Source organism: Bison bison, unplaced genomic scaffold (assembly GCF_000754665.1).
Source record: "Bison bison bison isolate TAMUID 2011002044 unplaced genomic scaffold, Bison_UMD1.0 scf7180017864371, whole genome shotgun sequence".
Taxonomy (NCBI): domain Eukaryota; kingdom Metazoa; phylum Chordata; class Mammalia; order Artiodactyla; family Bovidae; genus Bison; species Bison bison.
This window is the reverse complement of record NW_011494943.1, coordinates 8,103,225-8,118,876: the sequence shown is the minus strand read 5'-3', so window position 1 is coordinate 8,118,876 and position 15,652 is coordinate 8,103,225. Positions and strand designations below refer to the sequence as shown.

The following is a 15,652-nucleotide window of genomic DNA, read 5'->3' as shown; positions in this document are numbered from 1 at the left end:
TGTGGAGGCCGTGACCCTCAGCCCTGCTCCCCGCTGGCCAGGCTGCCTGGAGCTGGGAGCCGGGCCAGCTTGGCTTTCTCTGCCTCCCACATGTGGCCCCAGAGCTTGTGCCACGAGGATCCTCGGGTGGTCGTGCCCTCTCCTGGTGGCTCTCCCAAGGTCCTGCCCCCTGGTGCAGACCCCAGAAGGCCTGGAAGAGAAGGGGTACCTACGCAGGACTGGGTAGAAGCCAGCCTTGGAACTGCAGTCTGGCCCGAGTCCTGGCTCATTAGCTGATGGCTTTATCAGCCAGTGACAATCGTGAGATAAGGACAAGGATGAGAGAATGGTTGTGAAAGCCCTAGATAAGCTGGGAAGTGCCACCAAGCGTTAGATGATGTCATTTCTACTTGGTGGGGGGATGGGAGGGGCTCATGAGTCAAAGGCCTATGCACCCCAAACTTGCCCCAGCTCCTGAGTCACCAGCCCCTGCCCGCTCTTCTGCCATTTCGCCTCACCAGTTCCCAGATAGCAGGAGGCCACAGCCCCACGGCCTAACCGTGTGACCTCGGACAGTTGCCTTTACCTCTCCGAGCCTCAGTTTCCCCACCTGTCAAAGATCTGCTGCCTCCGGGGCACTTGGCTCAGATGTAGAAACCACGTCAGCCATGGTGGCGGAGGCCAGCCAGGAATAAAAGAAGCTACCCATTACCCTCCACCAATTTTCCCAGGCACTGGGCATTCACGATCTCATGTCATCTCTGCTGCATCACCCCATTTCACAGCAGAGAACACTGAGGCTCAGAAGTCATAACTTGCTCATTCTTCCAGTGGATAGGTGGCCAAGCTAGAGTGTGAGCCCCCTCAGCTCCCATTTCTCGATGAGAGGACCTCAGTGGCTCCAAAGCAAGGTGGAGAGATAGAGCTGGTAATGCGTGTGGAGAGCCCCTCTGGTCTGAGGGGCCTGGCTGGCCCACGTCTACGTGTCCCAGAGCCCTCGCAGCAGGCATCGGGACTGGGGCCAGCTTCTTCCAGGGACGGAGCAAGCCCCAGGGCAGGATTCTGGGAAGTCTGGTTTATTAGCTCCTTAATGACTGTTTACAAGCTGAAAAGTGTCTGCCTGGCATCTTCACTCTGTGCTAACGGCCGACCCCAGCCTCCAGGAGTGTGGGGCACCCTGCACCCTGTCCTGAGCGTGTTGAGGTGAGCGACCCCGGGCAGCCCAGGGCCCGACAGTGGCTGAGTGACAGCGGGCGAAGCGTTTAACCTCTCTGTGGAATATCAGGCTTTGTCCCTCGGCTCCCCAGCCTCCCAGGGTGACCCCATAACACACCGAAGCTCAGAGACGCCAAGTGGCTTGCTTAATATCACACAGCGCTCAGGGCCGGGCCTCTGACCCCGTCTCCCCCAGTAGGACAGCGTTCTCATTGTCTGGAGCCAGGCCACAAGGCGGGGATGGAAACTGGGTGGCCTCCGCCCTCGCGAGCACACCACAGAGGCCTGTTCTGTGTGCCGGGGTTGGTTGTGTCTGCAAACGCCTCAGGGTCTGGAGCCCCTGGCGGGAGGGATGTGGGCCTCTCCTCCTCCCCGACCCGTGTTGCACCCATCCCCTCCCACCACTGAGCGTCTGCTAGGTCCTACCGGTTCTGAGGACCAGTGGAAACCCAGCTCCCAGTGCCTGAAGATTCCGAGAGAGGCACACTCCTCAGGAGTGTCTGGAGCAAAGCCTGGTTCATGACAGGTCTGGGTGAGTGTGGTGCCCGGTGGTGCAGGTACCCCCACCCCCTCAGGCTCCCTCCTGTGCCCTGGTATCCAGCCTGGATGGACCAGAGCCTTCTGGCTATGCTCCAGGAGCAGTAGAACCAGGAGGGAATAGACCACCTTCCCAGAGGAGGCTAGGCTGCCGGGCAGAGCATCTCAGGACCCAGCCACTCCATCCCTTCCCGCTGTTGTCCTTGAGCAGCCTTCGGCCCCCAGCTGCTAGAGGCTACTACTTTCCTGAGGTCTGGAAGGTCTCTGCCCAGCTGTGTCCCTGGTCTGCTTCCATCAGCAGCTCCTGGAGGCCAGTGGGGCCTTGGGGAGGGCACTGTGGTGGACAGGGCACAGCATCGTGGTCGGTTGGGGCCATCTGGTGGCATTTCCCTCCCAATAATGCCTGTCCCCCGTATGTTACCAACAGCGGCCCACACCTTAGGATGGGGGGCTGTGTGGCTTGGGCAGTTCCAGCTGGGTTTTGGAATTGGGATCCCCACAGGGATGGGGCATTCACGTCTCTGCCAGCCAGCCCCGCCCCCCACTGGTGTGTGGTCCTGAGCAAACCTCTGGGTAGTACGGGGTGGGGGCTGGGAACACGGCAACCTGTCCTCCTCGCCCCTGCATGCTCTTGGCAGCGGCCTGGAGCCCGGCGCCCACGTCCCGGGTCTGTGGTCGGCCATGACTCCCAAGCCACCCCAGCCAGGGAGCCCAAGCCTGGTTTCGGATGGGGAAGGTTACCAGGTCCTTGACCCTGTGCTCAGATTCTGTATCTTCTCGAGCTTGAGCAGAAAGCAGGATCAATCCGGGCCTCCCTGGGCCAGGGCCCTCTGTGAGTGGGGCCTCTCCCTGTGGTTGGGGCGCCAACCCACAAGTGGTTTCATTTTTCCTCTCTGTTGGGGGGAGCTGGGCTGAAGGGCGGCCTGTGAAATAAGTCTGCCGGCTGGCTCCCCTGGGGAAGTGCGTGCTTACCAGGAGGCAGGGGGTCCCGGGGAGGGCTCCCGCTGGCCTCTGGAGACAGATGGGCATCCCCTCCCCACTCTCCTTCCTCTAACTCTAATGGTGGGATTTGCGGCCCCCACCTGGGAGACTTGCCTCCCTCCCTTTTCATCTGTCCATTTTTGGTCTTCCTGATCCTGTCCGACCCTCAGCTGGCCTTCTTGGCTCTTTCCTGCCAGGCTCTCCTATCCGCACTCACTCTTGCCAGGGCAGGGAGGCATTCAGGGTGAGTCACTGGCTGCTCGGGCCAGCGTGGGGCCGCGGGTAGGGAGCCCGGCCAGGTGGCACCTTTTACATAAGCTGCCCCTTGCCGGGCCTTGCAGCAGCCAGAGCAGCCCCCCACTCCCCCCGGCCCCCACCCCAGCTCAGCAGAGCCAGGGCTTTCACTGGGGGATTGCACACTGCCCAAGGGCCTGCTTCCTCCTTGCTGCTTTTTTCACAGAGGTTCCCAGAACAGCTGTGGGGAGGAAAAAAGCAGGTTTCGGTTTCTGTGACAGGGAAGCAAGTGGGGGGAGAGGCCACTTCCTTGCCCTCCTCCCTCACCCCGACATCCTGTGATTCAGCGGGGGGACAGGCAGGACCCAGCTGCCTGGCCACCTCCCTTCCCTCAAGACTGCCCGCCTGCCGCCAGCTGGGGGGAACCTCTGGGCCAGATGGTGGTTTCTTCTTCCTCTGTTCGGGGGGCCTGAGGCCCTCGTTTTGGGGGATCCCCTAACCTTCCTGACCTTATGGTTCAGAAAGCCCCTCTCAGGAGGGGCTGCTCATCCCTCCTCCCAGGGACCCCTCCCTCTCCTGTGTCCCCACGTCTGGCCACACGCAGGCTGAGTCCTGTGTCAAGTTGCCCTGCCTGCTTCTGGCTCAGGAGGTCCTCAGAGCCCCAGGGGGTGTGGAAAATCCATCCAGCGTGAGCAAGACCCGGGGTGGCTTCAGAAACTGCTGGTGTGTCAGGGGGGTGGGCAGGTGGAGAGAGAAACAGGACACCAGAGTCAGATTCCCAGGGATGGAACCACACCTGGGGGCAGGTGGGGCGGGGACAGTGGGCCCATGCAGCCTGGGGATGGGGCAGCTGCCCTGGTAGGGCTCCGGCGGGGGACCCACTGCGGGGAGGCCTGGCTTGCCCAGGCTGTGGCTGCCAGGACAGGGCTCAGCTGGCGGTGCCCGGCCCCGCCCTGTGGGGAAACCGGATTCCCTGGCGAAACCAGCGTGCAGTGTCTGAGTCTGTGTTTCTGCCATGTGTGTCTGATCCTAGGCTGTGCCTCTGGGCGTGGAGGCAGTGGGGTTTTAGACTCTGGGTGTACCTTGGCGTGACTTGAACCTTGTACTGCACTTGCTCTGGGTATGTACCCCCCTAGTCCAGGGTGGAACCCCTTCCTCTCCCCAGGCCCCTTTGGGGTCTCCTGGGTACCCTGGGACTGAAGGCCTTTTTCTGGGACAGGCCCCCAACAAAGTCCAAATTTTATGGGCAGGTGGCAGTGGTCTAGCCAGGTGGGTCCTGCCCTCAAACCCCCCCACCCCCAACCCTGGGCTGGATGCTGCAGCAGGCCTGGCGGGGGATCTCAGAGCAGCGGATGTGACTGGTCAGGAGGAAGCCTAGTCCCAGGACGCCACAATTTCCTCTGCAATGAGCAAGCAGTTCTGGGGCGCGGGAGATAAATGTTGGGCGGGGCAGGCGCTCCCAGCGCTCCAGCACTTTTTCTGCCATCTGGGCTCCTCCCCGCCCTAGACTGGGTTATGGTGGGCACCCAGAGTCTGTCCACAACCCCTGAATCTACCCCAGGCACCTGCCACCCCCAGCTCCTCCCTCCCCGAGTCCAGAGGCAGGGGCTGGGCTTCTGGTGCCCCCACCCCCCGTGTCTGCATCAGCTGGGGGCATACCCACTACGGGGGGAGAGTGACGGGCAAAGTGGTGTTTTTATGCCCAATATGTGGGCTCGAGGATGTCACGGCGGGGCATCATTTTGTCCAACCCCCTTGCGTAGCAGAGAAGGAAACTGAGGCCGTGGAGGTCACGCTGCTTACAGGCCAAGGCTCTGGGCACCACGCTATGAGGATGGTTAAATGGCTCCGCATGAAAAGGCGCCCCTGCCCTGCCTCTGCTCTCCGGGACTGGCCACTTCTCTTCGGGACTGCTAAGATTTCCCTGGGGTGGGTCCAGTCCCCCCTCCCCCAGCCTTGGATTGAGTCTGCCGTTCTTCTCATCAGGAGCTCCGAGTCACCCAGGGATCCAACTGTTTGGTGACCTTACTGAGCTCAGGTGTGGCAGCCCCAGACTCGCCCCCAGCCTTCCCCCGATGCCTCCACTCGTCCTTGGTGCCAGTTTCCCAGGACGGTGCCCGCCTGGTGCCCTCTCACTGCGACCTGGTCCCAGGGGGGGTCCAGCGGGAAAAGTTTCCGTGCTGGGGCCCCAGGCGAGGCTGTTGACTTGGAGCGGTCCCCTGAGTGGTGCCAAGTGGCGTCTGAGGCGCCTGCCGACAGCCCATCTGCCCTGGGGTGCAGGTCAGAACTCCCCACGTGTGCGAAAGAAGGAAGGATGCCCAAGTCTTGGCCAAGCCTTAAGCAGGAAGCGTTCCGGGCCACCAGCTGGGCCTCAGATAGCTCTCTGGCACCCCCTCTCTACCCGGAGCTCTCATCTGCAGTTGTAGGACTGGAGGTGAGAGGCCTGCTCAAAGCCAGAGGAGTGCTACCCTGTGGAATCGGGGGTCCCGGGCCCTCCCCCAGCCTCCAGTTTACCCCATGGTGGCCCCTTGGATACTTCTGGTGACCCCAGACAGCTGAGAAGCACAGTTTGCAAAACGCTGAGATGTTCGACCAAGTTTCTCTCCAGGCTAGACTCTGCTCTGTCTCCCTGATAGGAGGCTCTCTGGCGGCAAGTGTATTCCTGATTTAGGGAGAAGGGGCGCCTGTTCCCAAAGAGGCTTCAGGCCCTGTAGCCAGAGCAGCCTAAGTCCCAGCTGCTCCCCATCCTGGCTGTGTGAGCTTGGGCAAGTTACTCAACCCCTTTTGAGCCTCCATTCTTATCCACAAAAAGGTAGTTGATAATATCTACCTCAAAGCAAGTTTTGAGGACAGAGTAGGATAATGCATGTAAAGGGTCAGGCAAGGCCTGGCCCACCTGGGGCCCTGACCCCGTCCTGCCCCCAGCGGCCTCAGGGGCTCCATCAAGGGGCCCCTCCTCTGCTATACCAGCATGTCCCCTGTGCAGGATTTCTCAGAAACAAAGCCATGCCCTCAAGATGTTCACTTTTTTTTTTCTTTTGGCCGCAGCACACAGCATGTGGGATCTTAGTTCCCCAAGTAGGGATCAAACTCTCACCCCCTGCAGCAGAAGCACAGTCTTAACCCCTGGACCACCAGGGAAGTCCCACGAGTTGTTCACTTTTTAATCCTTTTATGGTGTGTGTGTGTGTGTGTGTTAGTCAGTTGTATCTCTCTGCGACCCCACAGACTGTAGCCCACCAGGCTCCTCTGTCCATGGAATTCTCCAGACAAAAAAAACTGGAACGGGTAGCCATTCCCTTTCCATGAGATCTTCCCAACCTAGGGACTGAACCCGGGTCTCCTGCATTGCAGGCATAGATTTCACCTAAACTAATTGTTAAAGAGCCAAAACGACAGCAAAACACGCCTGAATCCTTTAAACACTGCCTTGAATATCTGCCTTTGTCTAATTGAAAAGAAATCTTGATCAGAAGATAGCCAATAATGCCGGCATTTTTAAAAGTTTAGTGTTTCTAATGAAGTTCTCTAGAAACAAGAAAAGAAAGTAGGGAGCGTATTGATTATGGTTCCCAGCCCAGAGCCCAGGTCTTTATGTGGTTTTGTTAGATACACGCCCAGAGGCCCCTGGAGTCTGGGCGGTCTAAAGAACCTAGCTCATCACCACAAGGGGAGAAGGAGAGGGGTTATTTCTTAATCTCCCACCTTTGAAGCTGGTGGAATTATCCCCATTTTATAGATGAGGAGACTGAGGTCAAGAAGATGGAAAGATGCATTGGTCCTGACATACCCCCTTGAACCTGCCTCCCCTTCCTTATAGGCTGTGAGCACCAAGGAAGCAGCCCTGCCTGACCCGGAGTCATCTGTCTGTCTTTCCATCTGTCTCTGCCTCCAGCCACCTCTCCACAGAGCTGAGACTTGACCCCAGAGCATCTCTGCAGAGTGAGGAAAGGACTAGAACATGCTCTAAAGTCCTCAGCAACAAGACTCAGGGAACTGCAAGCTCAGCCCACAGCCTGAAGGTAGGTAACTGGGTAGCCGAGTGGCGTGGACCCCGGGTACCAGCTGCTTTCCTTGCTTGCTTACCTGACTTGCAGCAAATATGTACTGATGCTACCCGTGGGCCAGCACTCTGCTGACAGTAGAGATGCAGCTGTGAATAAGGCAGAAAGAGGGAGACGAGCAGGGTGAAGCGACGGAGAGACACGTGGGGTGGGAGGGGTGCTGCCTCGGGCAGTCCGGGAGGGCTCCTTGGAGGAGGTGGCGCTCAAGCTGGGACCAGAATGATGAGAAGGAGCCACCTGCGTGCACAGGTGCTAATCTGATCTGGGGAGAGCCAGCAGGGTCCCAACCAGAGGCCCAGCGTTTATGGAGCACGTACTTGTAACTTTTTTTTTCTTAACCGTCTTTATTGAGATACAGTTCACATTTAATCTATACAATTCATGTAAAACTCATCTACTTTAGGACGTTTTCATCATCTCAGAGGGAAACCGCCGTCCTTTAGCTGTCACCCCCAGCCCTGAGCCATGACTCATGCTTCTGTCTCTGTAGATGTGCCTCTTCGGGACTGCATTTGGACCCCTGGGGTACGCGGTCTATTTGTGTCTGGCTTTCATTTAGCATGAGGTGCTCCGGGTTCACCTGTGTTTAGCCTGTCTCAGCGAGTCATTCCCCTTCATGGCTGAGTAATAGCCCCTTGTGTGGATTTAGCGCATTTTGTTTACTCATTTGAATGTTTGTTTTTTCCCATAGATCATAGTGCCCTTTTTTTAACTTTTATTTTGTATTGGGGTGTAGTTGATGTATCATGTTGTGTTAGTCACAGGTGTATGGCAGAGTGATTCAGTTATACATGTACATATATCTACCTTTTTCAGACTCTTTTCCCAAACTGCAGAATTTTTTTTTTAATTGCACTGGGTCTTCGTGGCTGTTCATGGGCTTCCTCTAGTGGAGAGAAGTGGCTCTTCCCCCTTGTGGCGTGCGGGCGTCTCTTTGCGGTGGCTCCTCTCATTGTGGAGCACAGGCTCAGGCAAACGGGCTCCAGGTTGTGACTCAGAGGCTCCAGAGTGCAAGCTCAGAAGTTAGGATGCGCAGGCTTAGTTGCTCCGCGATATGTGGGATCTTCCAGGACCAGGGTTCAAACTCGTGTCCCCTGCATTGGCAGATGGACTCTTATCCACTGTGACACCAGGGAAGACCCACCGCAGAATACTGAGCAGAGCTCCCTGATCTATATAGTAGGTCCTTGTTGACTGTCTATTTTGTGTATAGTGGTGAGGAGGAAGGAAGGAAGGGGTGTGTGCTCAGTCATATCCCACCCTTTGTGACCCCGTGGACTGTGTAGCCCTGCCAGGCTCCTCTGTCCATGGGATTTCTCAGGCAACAATGCTCGAGTGGGTTGCCATGCCCTTCTCCAGGGGATCGTCCCAACCCAGGGATCGAACCCTCGTCCCATGCGTCTCCTGCATTGGCAGGCTCATTCTTTACCTCTATGCCACTGGGAGCCCCAGATATAGTAGTGTGTATATGTTAATCCCAAGCTCCTAATCTATCTCTCCCCCTTTCCACTTGTATTTTGACGAGCGTTTGGCTTGTTTCCACCTTTGAGTTCCGGTGAACGTGGAGCTATGAACATTCTGGAACGAGTGTCTGTGGACGTGCCGCCTGATGCGTGTCATGCGTGCAGTCACGTGATGCCCAGAATGTCTCTTTAGGGGAGGGGGTTATTACCCCCATAAGGTGAGGACCTAGGTGACCAGTGATCAGAGGCAGGTCAAGCCCCAGGCCACCCAGCTCCTGTCTGTGCTTTTGACCATGACCCCCCAGCACCTCCTAATAGAGCGGCAGGTGTAGGGCAGTGAGGGATCCCAGGTGGCCCGATTGGGGTGAGGGTGGGACCGAGGAGGAGATGAAGGGATAAGGAGACTCACCAGCGGCCCCAGTGAGAAGTCTGGACTTGGTTTTAAGTGAGAACTGGAGATCCCAGCCTAGTGTTGAGCATGGTATGATTTGTGTTTTAAAAGGCGAACTCTGCCACTGGGTGGAAATGGTCCTGGGGTGGGGGCTCGAGGGGGCAGCAGATCAGGAGGAGTCAGGGGGCTGCTGGGACCCTTCAGGTGAGAGGTGAGGGTTGGGGAAGCAGGCAGGCTCCAAACAAAGGTGGCTGCTGTGTTGCCCTGACATCCAGCACCTTGGCCTCATGTGGCCCCACCCCGATCAGAAGATGGATGTGAGGGAAGAGAAATCAGACCTGCCCCAGCAGCCCTGGGATGCAGGGAGAGGAAACAGCAAAGGATTTTAGCAAGACAGAGGTCACAGGGCAGAGTGAGAGGTGAAATGGAGAGATTAGTCAAGTCAGAGGGTGCTCGTTCTGTTGGGTCAAAGAGGGTGTGGGAGTCAGTGGCACCTGTGAGGATGGAAGAGCCCCAGATGTGGGTAAATCGCTACTTCCTCCTGGCTGGGCCATTTGGAAAGTTCCACTGAAACTCAAGACGCACTTATTCTTCAGTCCAGTCGTTCCCCTTCCACTGTTTGTCTGTTATAAAACTTGGAGGTGGCGCTAGTGGTAAAGAACCTCCAACGCAGATTCATAAGGAGACAGGGGTTCAATCCTTGAGTCAGGAAGATCCCCTGGAGGAGGGCGTGGCAGCCCACTCTAGTATTCTTGCCTGGAGAATCCCCATGGACAGAGGAGCCTGGTGGGCTACAGTCCATGGGGTCGCAAAGAATCGGACACGACTGAAGCGATGTAGCATAGCACAACACGTGTGATGTAGGCAAGGGTGTCCTTCACACTGGACACAACTCTAAGCAACCATCAGTCTGGAGCTAAGTAAATCTTGGTACATTCCATTCTTAGAAACCTTCCCAGTCTTCAAGACAGATCAGGTAGATCTGTCTGTCTGCATTGACAGAGGAGGATGTCCATGCTGTAGAGAGATGATAGAAGTGTTAAGTGGCCTTCCCTGGCATCTCAGGGATAAGAATCTGCCTGCCAGCGCAGGAGACGCAGCTTTTATTCCTGGGTCGGGAAGATCCCCTGAAGAAGGAAATGGCAAACCATGCCAATATTCTTGACTGGAAAAATCCCATGAACAGAGGAGCCTGGTGGGCTACAGTCCATGGGGTCTCAGAGTTGGACACAACTTAGCAATTAAACAACAACAAGGAAATGTTAAGTATCGTGTCCTTTTCCAGGTGCAGAGAAGCATGCGCACACCAAGCTCTTTCCTGGAACACGGGGTGACAGGCGGGCCAGCAGTTCACTTTCCTTTAGTCGTCTGAGTCTTTCTTTTGCAATGCTCGTGTATCATTTTTATCACTAAGATGTAATATTCTTCCTTTGTGAAAAGAAAAAAGTGACAGATGGCGGTTTCACTTACCTTTGAAGGAGGAACTTGGCAGTCCAGGGGGACAGGGACTAGCACCGTGGCTTTCTCATGCTCCCAGGAGTTAGGTTGGACCTTCCCTTCCTCGCTTGCAGCCCAGGGATTCCTTCTCTGAGAACCACCCGCTCCCTGCACAGCTGTGGGTCCCTTGTTTGTGAGCCACCTGGAGCCTTCTCCCTATACGCCCCAAGCCCTGTCCCAGGGACGAAGGCAGGGCCCTTTGTCCAAGGAATCTGCCTTCCGGGCCCCTGGCCTGCTCTAGCCAGACTGATGGGCAGGCCAAGATCACATCCCTTCTGCATCCCTGGTCCTCACATTCCTTTCTGGGTGTGGTCCTCGCCTGAAGCAGAGAGACCAGAAACAGAACGAGGTGACAAGTTGGGGACCTTCCAGGCTCCTGCTGGCCTAGAATGCAAATGAAGGGATGAAAATAGACCTTCTCACCATACCCCACCCAGTCCGATCAGTGTGCTGCTGCGGGGTTTAGTATCCGGAGTCAGTTTTGAACCAACTGTCCATGGGTTGTTCTCAATCTGGGCTGCCCGCCATGGCACGCCCTGACACCCTGCACTGTCCCCGTGCCCCCCCACATCCTGCTGCCTCTCGACGATACACCTGTGCCCCCTCCGTTGCCCTTCCAGTTGCCCTGCCCCCTTACCCACCATGGCCTCCGATGACAAGAACGGAGAGAGGGTCTCCTCGGTGTCCAGCAGCCGCCTACAGAGCCGGAAGCCGCCCAACCTGTCCATCACCATCCCTCCGCCCGAGACCTCGGCCCCCAGCGAGCAGGCCAGCATGCTGCCCCAGGTAAGAGGGGCCCCCTCTGTGTCCCCTGGCATCTCTAGGGCAGTTTCACTTCCTGGAAGGGGGCCCTTCCGGAGCCTGTTGGAGCCCCTGCCGTAGGCTTCACCCACTGCTTCCTGGCCCCCAATGTCACTGGGAGTGACTTCTGAACTCAGGAACTCAGTCTCGTGGCTGGCCGGGGAAAATAGGAAACTCCTGTCAGTCCCACCTGGGAATCAGCTGTTTCCGGCCCTAGTCCCTTCTTTTATTTATTTTTATTTGGCTATGCCAGGTCTTAGTTGCAGGATCTAGTTTCCTGGCCAGGGTCCTGAACTTGGGTCCCCTCCATTGGGAGCACGGAGTCTTAGCCACTGGACCACCAGGGAAGCCCTCCGGCCCTGGCTGTTCTGCGGGCGGTAGACTGTCTGTGACTCAGGGGAAGGGGCACCCCGACTCTCAGCGCTTTGCTCATGCAGGAGAACGGGGATGAATCACTGTTGCCAGCATCCCAACCAGTGCTCCATAAAGAGTCCATTGAGAACCTGCTGCTCACAGCGTGGGCTCCCGTGCAGTCCGGGGCCCCGGGGTGCCGGTCTCGTGCCACCCACGCAGCCAAGGGCGCTTTCAAACACACAAAGCCGGGCCAATCTGCAGCTTAGCCATGGCCAGGACCTAGAGAGGGAGCCCTGGGGAAGTAAGTGCCAGGCTCCCAGACACACTAGAAAAGGGCCCATCTGACCCTCAGAATGAGAACGCGGCTTGGGGTCAGCTGGGGTCGAGGTTTGTCCTGTCTTGGTTTTCACATCGGAAGCCAGAGTAGAGGCAGCCGGGGAGGCTCGGAGCTCTACAGAGTCACAGCCCGTCTCCCTCTCCCACCTCCAGGAATCCGGAGGGCAGAGGCGCAGGAACCCGGCCCTCCTGAAGAGCGTCAGCCTCCAGGAGCCACGAGGGCGATGGCAGGAGGGCAGCCCAGAGAAGCGTCCTGGCTTCCGCCGCCAGGCCTCGCTGTCCCAGAGCATCCGCAAGTGAGCACATGTTACGCCCCCGCCTACATGCTCCCCCACACAGCAGACCCCCCTTCCCCACCCGACGGACTCTGACACTCCGGGGCCCCAAGCCCCTTTCTGGGAGGCGTGGACAAGCAGCCCATGTTCCAGGCTGGGGAAACTGAGGCCCGGGTGGCTCTGTGCCTGGCAGGAAGACCCGGCAAGGAGGCTGCAGGGGGTCAAGGAGCTGGGGGTGGACCCTGCACTGCAGAGGAGGGTCCCCCTCTCTCCCCCCGGCCCCGGGCTCAGCCCTCAGGCCCTGGACTTTATTCCCCTGCCTCTGCCCATCCAGTCCCTGGACACTGAGTCGGGGAGTCAGTCTGCCCCCCACCCCCCACTGCGCCCACACATGTCCTGTCCCCTCCCACTGCACACACACGCACCCTGTCACCTCTCCACACACGTGGCCTGTCTTGCTCCCGCCGCCATGGTGACATGCGCCCTGTGCCCTGTCCGCCCCCGCAGGGGCGCGGCCCAGTGGTTCGGGGTCAGTGGAGACTGGGAACTGAAGCGGCAGCACTGGCAGCGCCGGAGCCTTCACCACTGCAGCGTGCGCTACGGCCGGCTCAAGGCCTCGTGCCAGCGGGACCTGGAGCTCCCCAGCCAAGAGGTGCCCTCCTTCCAGGACACTGAGTCTCCAAAGCCCTGCAAGATGCCCAAGGTGGGCTCCAGCCGGGGATGGGGCCATCAGGGGACTCGGCCCAGCTCCCGGCGGCCTCTGCTCACTGCCTCCCTCCCGTCCAGATTGTGGACCCCCTGGCCCGAGGACGGGCATTCCGCCACCCGGATGAGGTGGACCGGCCCCACGCCCCGCACCCACCACTGACCCCCGGGGTCCTTTCCCTCACCTCCTTCACCAGCGTCCGCTCCGGCTATTCCCACCTGCCCCGCCGCAAGAGGATCTCTGTGGCCCACATGAGCTTTCAAGCTGCTGCAGCCTTGCTTAAGGTAAGGATACCTCTGCCCGGCCTGCTCCCTCTCTCCCCCATTCCAGGCACCTGCGTCTGTGCCAGGGCAGTGGCTGCTCCGGGATCCCTGGGCGGAGAAGGGGGCTACAGCCCAGCAGGCAGACTCACCCACATCCTTCTAGCCCCGCTTCTCCCTAGTGCGGGCAGCTGGTTTCTGCACCGACACATACACAGGAGAAATAGGAAGTGAAATGTACAGTCACCGCTCCCTGACCCATGTTTGTGGAGCCCCTGTTACATGCTGGGCACAGGGGCACTGCAAAGAGAATTGAGCCAGTGTCCCTGCCCTAGAGGAGCACTCAGCTCGGGTGAGGGGAAGATGTCACCATGCGGTGTGACAGGTGCTGGGGCCCGCCCAGAGGAAGGGCTGCCCCGTCTTGCCCAGGAGAGGGGCTGATGTCAGAGAGGGCACTTGAGAGGTATAAAGAAAGTTTCACCAGGAAGGGAACAGCATTCTCAGCAGAGGGAACGGCATATGCAAAGGCCTGGGGGTAAGAGGCAGTAGCAGGTAGATTTAGTGAAGGGTGGTCACAAGAGGAATCATGGGAGGTGGAATCAGAAAGGTCAGCAGGGGCCCCGTGTGCTGTGCCAGGAAGCCCGAACCTTGGGAGTAAGGGTGCAGGGTGAGTGGTGGGGTGCCAGGTACCCAAGCCCAAAGGCGGGAGGTTGCCAGGAGAAGCTGGCAGCCAACTGCAGACAGAGTACTGTGTGCAGGCCTGGGGAGGAGCTGCAGCCCAGTCCCGGCCTCCACAGACACTCCTGCTCTGCGCGGGGTCCCACCTCCCTGGGAGGATGGCCTTGACACCCCTTTGGTGTCGGGGCAGGACCACCTCCCCTGGGCCTGACGCCCGTGCCTCTGCCCCACACAGGGGCGCTCAGTGCTAGAGGCCACAGGACAGCGGAGCCGGGTGGTCAAGTGCAGCTTTGCCTACCCCAGCTCCCTGGAGGAGGACGTGGTCGACGGGGCGGAGACATTCGACTCCTCGTTTTTTAGTAAGGCAAGCACGGGGTGTGTGGGCCCTCCGGGTCAGGGGGCTGGGGTGGGCAAGAGCTGTGGGAAGAGACCCGACTTCCCATCGCGCTCTGCCGGGAGGCCCTCAGATGTCCAGAGGCCTGTCCGTGGGATGGGGGTGCTGCCTCTCGGAGCTCCCAGGCCCCCCATCTTTCATTGGCAGAGCGAGGGCCTGGGGTGGGGCAGGTGCCAGCTGGGAGAGTCACCATCAGGGCCCGCAAACACGTGCCTCCCCTTCCTCTCTCCCCGGGAGCCTGTCCGACGTTGTCCTGCCCTTGAATTGAGCTGCTGGGGGGGCAGGCCGGGGGACAGTGACTCCTCACACTGTCTCTTGCTGTGTCCCTGACTCCACCCCTACCCCAGGAAGAAATGAGCTCCATGCCCGATGACGTATTTGAGTCGCCCCCACTCTCCGCCAGCTACTTCCGGGGGATCCCACACTCAGCCTCCCCAGTCTCTCCCGACCAGATTCCCCTGTGAGTTCCAGGCAGTCCTCCCGGGTGTGGGGGGCGGGGTGGAGGGGTTCCCCAGATTGCAGGTCCCTCCTGGTCCCCTCCTCGTGGCAAGGAGGGGGTGAGGGTACCCGGCTGAGACCACCGTCCTCACCAGGAAGGAGTCCAGCCGAGCCCCGGTGCCCCCCACCAAACGCGGCAAGCGCATCGCCTCCAAGGTGAAGCACTTTGCCTTCGACCGGAAGAAGCGGCACTACGGCCTGGGTGTGGTGGGCAACTGGCTGAACCGCACTTACCGCCGCAGCATCAGCAGCACGGTGCAGCGGCAGCTGGAGAGCTTTGACAGCCACCGGTGAGCCGCCGGCCGGCCCGCCTGCTCCGAGACCTGGGGGTGCTCACTGTCCCGGAGGGCTGCTCCCAGGAGAAGGCCCAGGGAGAGGAGCTGGGAGCCATCCAGGAGGGACCGGGGGCTTCCAGATCCCCCTGGGCCCTCTCCTGGAGCATCCCTCCTTGTTCAGCGAGCCTTTGATGAGCACCTCTTATGTGTCGGGGGAGCAGGGACAGTCCCCGGGGTCACCCTGCGAGTGCGCACGTCACCCGGGAAGAGTCGTCAGGTGTTGCTGCCTCTCCTTGCTTCTGGGCCTGCTTTCTCCCTGGGTCCCAGACAACAAGCATTCACTGAGTGCCACACAGGCCCTGGGACAGCAGAGCAGGGCAAGTGTGGTGGATCAGAGGCGTGGTTAGAAGCAGTGACCCCGAGTGAGGAGCCTGTGGAGAGGGACTGTGTACAAGACCTTGGGGAAGCCAGAGGACTGGGAACAGGCCATTCTGTGTACAGTTAGCAGCAACCTGCTAGACTTTGAACCCCAGATCACAAAAAATTAAGTGATAGCAGGTGTGGAGTGTGTCCCAGAGAAGGAGGACAGAGAAGGGAGTGAACCAGAGGCTGGGGAGGCATGTGGTCAGGAGGAGCAGCAGTTAGCTGGGTGAAAAGAGAAGGGCAGAGCATCTCAGGCAAAGGAAGCATCATGTGCAAAGGCCCCGGGGCTGG

The 15,652-nt window shown here is 59.0% G+C and overlaps 1 protein-coding gene across 1 annotated transcript in view; it reads left to right on the top strand.

Moving 5' to 3' along the window:
- Positions 1 to 6,553: 6,553 nt before the first annotated feature.
- The window catches only part of RHBDF2 (rhomboid 5 homolog 2 (Drosophila)), a 14,678-nt gene continuing 5,579 nt past the window's right edge, over positions 6,554 to 15,652 (top strand). Inside the window, exons 1-8 of the mRNA XM_010856511.1 lie at positions 6,554 to 6,968; positions 10,982 to 11,147; positions 12,006 to 12,148; positions 12,635 to 12,830; positions 12,914 to 13,117; positions 14,007 to 14,135; positions 14,513 to 14,625; positions 14,759 to 14,953. Of these exons, the coding sequence (XP_010854813.1) occupies positions 11,004 to 11,147; positions 12,006 to 12,148; positions 12,635 to 12,830; positions 12,914 to 13,117; positions 14,007 to 14,135; positions 14,513 to 14,625; positions 14,759 to 14,953 (1,124 nt within the window). The 5' untranslated portion in view covers positions 6,554 to 6,968; positions 10,982 to 11,003. The remainder of the gene's footprint in view (positions 6,969 to 10,981; positions 11,148 to 12,005; positions 12,149 to 12,634; positions 12,831 to 12,913; positions 13,118 to 14,006; positions 14,136 to 14,512; positions 14,626 to 14,758; positions 14,954 to 15,652) is intronic.